This window comes from Phalaenopsis equestris, unplaced genomic scaffold (assembly GCF_001263595.1).
Source record: "Phalaenopsis equestris unplaced genomic scaffold, ASM126359v1 Scaffold000754, whole genome shotgun sequence".
NCBI classification, from domain to species: Eukaryota; Viridiplantae; Streptophyta; class Magnoliopsida; order Asparagales; family Orchidaceae; genus Phalaenopsis; species Phalaenopsis equestris.
In genome coordinates this window covers 526878-534596 of record NW_018165194.1, presented here as the reverse complement: position 1 = coordinate 534596, position 7719 = coordinate 526878, and the positions used below count along the sequence as shown (strand labels likewise).

Sequence of the window (7719 nt, the reverse complement as noted above, 5' to 3'; positions counted from 1 at the left end):
TATATATATATATATATATATACATACCTATCTATGTATCTATATATATATTGATGGTTGTACACCATTTATCACATACTTGGAGCAGTGACGTTCCGGTACATGCTAGTTATAACCTTGGACGTGACAACTACCAAGCTTGCCTCAAAAGGATTATGGTTTTCTCTGTCAGGCGCGTCAGTGTTTGCGCGAGTTCCTCTAACTTAACTCGCCAATGTTGGGTATTCAAGCAAGCTTCTCTGACCTAGCTCGCCCATGTTCGTTGAGCTCTTCTAATGAGCTCTCTGACTGATCTTGTTTGTATCCATCAATCTACGTCATTAAGTTTGTTGAATAGTTCTTTATGAAAGAAGGAAGGAAAACTTCATTTGATCATCGCCTAGTTATTGATCGCATGACATCCTTGGAGGTGACAACTATCAAGTTTGCCTCTCAGAAGGATTGCGGCCTTCTCTGTCGGGCGCGTCAGTGTCTATGTGAGTTCCTCTAACTTAACTCGCCAATGTTGGGTATTCAAGCGAGCTTATCTGACCTAGCTCGCCCATGCTCCTCGAGCTCTTCTAATGAGCTCTCCGACTGATCTTGTCTGTATCCATGAATCTACATCATCAAGTTTATTGAATAGTCCTTTATGACAGAAGAAAGGAAAACTTCGCTTCGTCATCGCTTATTTATTGATCGCATGACATCTACGCCTAGGAACTTACCAACTGCGAGTCTTAATAGGCTCCGTACAACACAATATATAACGTAACATTTGTTTATTATTTGTAGCCCTATGAGGGCAAGTTCATTGTGGAAGATATAAATAGGTGGGAGGGGGAGGGAACACACACACTCTAAAATCCTCTGTTCTTTTCTACCTCTTTCACAATGTCTCTCCCAGATTGTATGAATTCACAGATAATTGACGCCCTAAAACTTACCAGGACATCAGTCGGTCGTACAACTCAAGTGCACGTGCCAAGTAGTAATGTGGTTCAAGAGTACGACATATCGATCTCATATGAAAAGTGTAATATTTATTTTCTTAGAAAATCTCTACTTTACTAATTTAGTTAACCTAGCTTAGTATTTGTCATAAGGAGGTTTTAATTCATAAGGTCCTAGCAAAGTGAGTACTTAGCAATTAAAATAAAAGCAGAAAACAGGAGGGTAGTTCGTGAGTTCCTTCAAGATAGATGAGACCCGTGTCTCTGTGATTCGGGGATCATGCCAATCATAATTTTTCCTGAATGATTTTCTACTTCATTGTTGTCAATTCGGGACATTGTACTTCTTATGTCTATATCTAGGTTAAAATAAGCCTGGAATCCATAAAGTTTAGACTTTCTCAATCCCTATGACATTCCACATGACTTTTCTGATTCCCTGGGATGATTATGGAATTTCACTGAAATATATTTATTCTCTCGGAATTTTGTGGTTAACTCTTTCACTATGCAACGTTTAGAGGACGTAGTTTCACGAAATATTTTAATTTCTTAATTGGTCAGACTAAGTGTAAATTAAGCTCGAAGATTAACCAATAGCATAGGCCATGAAAGCACAAGCAAACGATTAACGAAAAAACATTTCAGAAATCCACAATAATTCCACTACTCCCTACAACACAGAGACAAAAAAAAGCTTAGTCGTTCATTATGGAGAAAATCATAGCAAAAAACTCCATATGAAAATCTGTTGCAAGAAACATAAATATGAAAAACTTACAAGAAATTGTTTCCTCTACAAAATCAGCACATTTCCCTCATAAAAACTCTCTCACAATTCAGAAAATAAAGAAAAACTCTCCCTTAAAGGTTTCTACCCGGGAGGAAGACAACCCTTAAGAGATCCCTTTGAATCTCTCCCTAAAATCTCTTCTTTCAGCTTACAAGTCTTCTTTGATGCAGAACTCCCTCCAAACTGCCCTAGAATTTGATTTTATAGCAAGAATCACAGTTTGGGCAATCAATTTTCCTTCCTAAAATGTTTCCCACTTTTAAGCTTAGTCAAGCCCGTTTCTGCCGTTGTCACGCCGCTCTACTGCACCATATGGCCTGGTCACGCCATTTTCAACATGTTCACACTGGCAATGTTTCATAAGTGGCGTGGTCACACCACACCGTCTTTAGACGTGGTCACGTCGCCTCGTGGCATTTTTCCACTGGTTTTTCTCGTTCCAACTTGTTCGTATTCAATTCCTACATCCAGCACAACATGAACAAAATACATTTCTCAAACGTATTTCTGTGATAAATAAATAAAATTAACCTGTAAAATGTAGGGAAAATAACGAGTAAAATCACGTAAAATTGATGCATATCAATGGTAAGGGACTCTACATCCTAAAATGATTCAACAATAGCCCAATTTTTCTTTATCCAAGGGTAATTCTTCACATGAAGACCTCTTCCAGGACATGATAGATAAAATTTTTCTACTTAATTATTACATTAATGTTATATGTTACTAAGGCTTTTACCAAATATGTGCAAGGGCTTTCAACAAACCATACCAATCCCTATTTATTTACACATCTAGCGCATAAACTTTATCTTTTACATATATGCCACCTTACCTATGGATGAAAAAAGTGCATTTCACTTTTTAAAAGTTGAAGTAGTGGTATTTTGATGAGATATGAAAGATTTGGGTGGTATAAATATAAAAAGTAAAGTTTAAGTGTTAGACATGTGAATACATAGGAATTGGGTAGTATATGTATAAATGCCCATTATTCATTTTGTAAATTCCTGTCATTTGCATATTACATACATATCATAAGTTTCAATACATTTTCATTTGATTCAATAGGAGAAGTGTATTTATATTTGTCAGCCAGGAGATTTATTTCTTATTACTTGTAATTCCTTTGGTAGTTTAAGTCTATTCTTCCCAATCGGAAGGCGAAGTTTGACATTTCCATGGCTGGTCCATTGGCTGGTGCTGCATTCTCCTTTTCGATGTTTTGTGTCGGCTTATTGCTTTCGTCAAATCCAGCAGCTGCAGGTGATTTGGTTGAAGTACCTAGTATGCTTTTCCGGGGCTCACTTCTCCTTGGACTCATCAGCCGAGCAACTCTCGGTTACACGTATGTTTATTTTTCTATTTTCTTTTCTTTTCTCTCTTGTTTCATTAATGGAAGATTTACATACATATCACTGAATTCTTATATATTTACATATCTAGCACCTAAACTTCAATTTTTACATACATGCCACCTTAACTAGGCTTAAAAAAGAGTGTTTCACTTTTAAAAGTCATAGTAGTGCTATTTTTGATTTGATATGAAAGATTTAGATGGTAAAACTATAAAAAAGTAATGTTTAAGTGCTTGATATGTAAATACATAGGAATTGGGTGGTATGTAAATGCCCCTTCTTTAATTTGTTTATTTCTTTTTCTTTTTTTTTTACATATAATCGAGAGGCTTTACGTAGGCTTAAAAGGGTGTATTTCACTTTTTAAAAGTTAAAATAGTGCTTTTTTTGTGATATGAAAGATTTGGGTGGTAAAAATGTAAAAAGAAGTTTAGGTGTTAGATATGTAAATACATAGGAGTTGGGTGTTATGTATGTAAATCCCCCTTCGATAATTTGTTTATTTATTTTTCGTTTTTTTACATATTATTGAGAGGTTTTGCGGTATTTTTTTTACGTTTGTTATTGTGTCTGGTAGATGCCAATGCAGCGTCTAAATCTTCCAAACTTATCAAATGAAACAGAACGTTGGATTTATATCTTTTATGAAGATTTACATACATACCATTCAATTTCTATATATTAACACATCTAGCACCTAAACTTCAATTTTTACATACATGCCACCTTATGCATGAAAAGATGTATTTAACTTTTTAGAAGTTGAAATAGTGATGTTTTTTTATGTGATATGAAAGATTTGGGTGGTATAAATGTAAAAGTAAAATTTAGATGTTATAGATATGTAAATACACAAGAATTGGCTGTTATCTATGTAAAGGCCCCTATCTTTTAGCAAATCCCATATAAATCGCTCTTTTCCCATTTTCTATGTAGGATTTGCTAAAGGTTAATTATTTACAGAAATTGCAGGGCAGAGTTATTCAAATGACTTAAATTAGCTGTAATTTATTATAGGTGTGAAATGATCAAGGATAGAAAAAAGGCATTTTTTCACAAGCTTTATTTTTAATTATTTTATTTTATTTTTATTTTTCTTTTTAACTACTGTTAAAGCAATCTAGTGAATTATTGAATGCATATAAATCTAATAGAACTTTGGTGATTTTCTTAGCTTATCTTATGGTCGAATTGTGTTTGATAGAAAAAATTCCTAATTATCAAAATTTTACTTTTTTACATTTATACCACCTAAATCTTTCATAGCACGCCAAAAATATCATGATTTTAACTTTTTAAAAGTGAAATACACCTTTTCATGCATGGGTAAGTTGGTGTGTATATGTAAAATTTGAAGTTTAGGTGTTAGATATGTAAATACTTAGGAATTGAGTGGTATGTATGTAAATATTTCTTCATTTATTCAAGTGATTCCACCATTTGCTGTTCTACGGGTTCTTACTTTGTGCCTGAGGAAAACTTATTTACTTCTGCTTCACATTTTTCATTATCAAGATTTGTTCAGATAGGCTCATAACTCTTTAATATTTGCAGAGCCATGCATGCTGCCACTGTTTCAATCCATCCTCTTGTAATTGGTGGATGGTGAGTGTAATTTCATAAATTTCATTTTGAATTTGATTATACCTTCTGGGTCCATATGCGCTTGGTTCAGGTGTGGCTTGACGACTTCGGCCTTCAATATGCTTCCTGTAGGATGTCTTGATGGTGGAAGGGCGGTACAGGTATCGTTATCCTTTTTTTTCTGGGGGACATTTACATATATACCACCCAATTCCTATGTATTTACATATCTAACACCTAAACTTTATCTTTTACATTTACATCACCGTGGTCTTTAATATCATATCAAATACCACTGTTTTAACTTAAAGAAAATGAAATACACCTTTTCATGCAAAGGTAAGGTGCATGTATGTTAAAATTGAAGTTCAGGTGTTAGATATGTAAATACATATGAATTGAGTGGTATGTTTGTAAATCTTCTTTTTTAAGATTGAGAATGAACCAAAATTGTCTTCACCGTTAAGGATAGTATAGTTCGTTCAATTGATGGTTTTTGTTATTTTCATCATATGGACTTCTCGTCTTTTTTACATTCAAGTTGTGCTGTTTGACATGATAGTTTTATAAGAAAAGTATAAATATCAAATTTTGTGGGTTAGATATGTAAATACATAAGAATTGTGCCATATGTATGCAACTTTATCTAAAAATTAATATTGATTTCAAATTCTACAAACCACTTAAAGCTCCCTCAAATAGAACAATTTTATTTTTCACACACAAAATTAGTGCAATTAAAATCTTAATTCTCTATAGCATGCTTTCCATTTACAATCAACTAAATATATCCTAGATGTAATTCTCTCACCTGGGACTTGTGTCTTTTTTACTTATGCCAGGGGGCTTTTGGAAAAAACGCGCTCTTTGCTTTCGGCTTGGCAACATACTTGATGCTTGGACTAGGACTGGTATGCTTCTACATATCTCATGTACTCACTGCATTCCTCCTCTATTTATCATTTTGGCTCCATTGATTGGTCTTCTACTTCATTAAAGTTTGTGACATTTTATGGTAAATTTGTCAATAATAATTTATAAATTTAATAAATATATTATGTATTAATTTTATTATAGAGCATGCAGGAATGAAGTAAGATATATTGGGAATGTTGCCGATCAATTATATCTTAAACAAGATTTTGTATACAACAGTCTCATTTTTAACAACTTCCATTTCTATTGCTCCTTCTAACGGTGTATTCGTTTTGAGTTCTACTTTAAGAGTCCGTTTACTGAATCATACCTTTTATATAGTGTGGGACTAAAATGGCTCCTTAAAAATAGCACAGGGACTATGTTGATGCTTTTTTCAAAGAAATTGGTCTTGCGAGTCCTTATTTAAGGCAAGTTTGACCTTTCAAGCATAAAAAATTGGCAATACCATCAACGCAATTTCCCCGCAACGACATTAGTTGACTTCTGGGCTGATGAAATAATTAAGGTCTCTTTGGGGCAGTTGTAGCTTATTAAAAAGCAACTGTGAAGCTAATGAATAATAATCTGGTGCTTAGAAAAACTGCGGTGCCTATTACATTTTTTTTAAAGTCAGGCCACAGCTAGAAAACTGCCACCGCATCTAGCCAAGAGTAGTTGGAAAACACAGGTTTCAGCGGCAATTTTTTGAAAAAGCTGTCAAAATGTAGTTTATCTAAGCTGACAAAACTGCAGTGCAGTGCTGCATTGCCACCTCATAGCCGCCCCAAATGGACCCTAAAACTACAACTTGATCAGTTGAGGGATTAAATTGGATGATAAGAAGAATCCGAGACCAAATTAATGCACCCAAAGTAATCTAGAGGACGTTATACTCATTTACGCTTTCGAAATATGAGTATGATATTTTTCTTGTCTTTCTTAGATTGGTGGACCCTTGTCACTCCCATGGGGCTTGTATGTGCTAATATGCCAGGTATTGTAACCCCAACAAATGACATAATCATTAAAAAATGCTTCTTAAATAGTCTATAGATTTACATACCTACTCTTCAAGTCCCATGTATAACTAAGTGAATCTTTGATTTTTTTTAGTTAAATATCACCTTACCTTTGCATGCAGAAGTGCATTTCACTTTTTAAAAGTTAAAATGGTAATATTTTTGATGTGATACAAGGATTTGGGTGATATAAATGTAAAAAATAAAGTTTAGGTGTTATATATGTATTTACATATCTTGGACCGAAACTTTAATTTTTACTTGCATATCACCTTACCTATCACTTTTTAGAAGTTAAAATGGGGACTTGGGGTGATATAAATGTAAAAAATAGACTTTAGCTGTCATATATGTACATACATTAGGAATTGGGTGGGTATTTATGTAAATGCCCCTAATTTTTTTTTTTTTTTACCTATATGTTCCACAGAGAACGCCAGAGAAGCCTTGCTTAAATGATGTTTCAGACATTGGAAAATTGAGACAACTTGCTTTGGTGGCAACTATTTCTCTTGTTGTTTTTACTCTTCTTCCAGTGTGGGATGAGCTTGCTGAGGAGTTAGGAATAGGTCTTATGGCTGCCTTTTGACTTAGGATTGATTAAATTTGGGTTTTTATGTAAATTTATTTTTTGTTTTTTGTATTGGTTTTGATTGTGCTGAGCAAATAAGTTTTGATGCAATTATCATACATCAATAAATGCTGCACTAATTGATGAGTTATTTATTTATGTTTTAAATGTGATTGATTATTTATGAATTGAGTAAAGTGACAATAATTTCCTGACTATTTATGTGGGGTTATTTTAGTCCCAAAATTTATAGAAGTATCAAACTAGTCTTTAGACAGTCTAAATTAAGGTTGAAATAGCCCTCATGGAGGATTATTTGAGCCCAAGTTTAGGGTCCGTTTGGTGAGCGATGCAGTGGCTGTGCAGCACCACATAATAGTTTTGTTTGTTTATGAAAAATGCATTTTGATAGTTTTTCTCAAAAAAATTGCTGTTGAAACATGTTTTTCCATCGGTTCTGGTTAGGTGCGATGGTAGTTTTCTAGTCACGACCTCACTTTTTCAATATATATATATATATATATATATATATATATATAAT

General features: G+C 33.7%; 2 protein-coding genes across 4 annotated transcripts in view; both read left to right on the top strand.

Moving 5' to 3' along the window:
• Window positions 1-7318, top strand: part of LOC110030710 (probable zinc metalloprotease EGY1, chloroplastic) — a 12215-nt gene extending 4897 nt beyond the window's left edge. For 2 of the 3 annotated variants that reach the window (XM_020733582.1, XM_020733580.1), the window contains 6 exons: window positions 2865-3076; window positions 4641-4691; window positions 4762-4831; window positions 5513-5581; window positions 6532-6582; window positions 7038-7318. In XM_020733582.1, the coding sequence (XP_020589241.1) occupies window positions 2865-3076; window positions 4641-4691; window positions 4762-4831; window positions 5513-5581; window positions 6532-6582; window positions 7038-7196 (612 nt within the window). In that variant the 3' untranslated portion in view covers window positions 7197-7318. The remainder of the gene's footprint in view (window positions 1-2864; window positions 3077-4640; window positions 4692-4761; window positions 4832-5512; window positions 5582-6531; window positions 6583-7037) is intronic. The other variant, XM_020733581.1, reaches the window with a different exon arrangement.
• A 164-nt stretch (window positions 7319-7482) lies between these two features.
• The window catches only part of LOC110030708, a 10780-nt gene continuing 10543 nt past the window's right edge, over window positions 7483-7719 (top strand). The window contains exon 1 of the mRNA XM_020733577.1: window positions 7483-7520. Coding sequence (XP_020589236.1) covers window positions 7483-7520 — 38 coding nt within the window. The remainder of the gene's footprint in view (window positions 7521-7719) is intronic.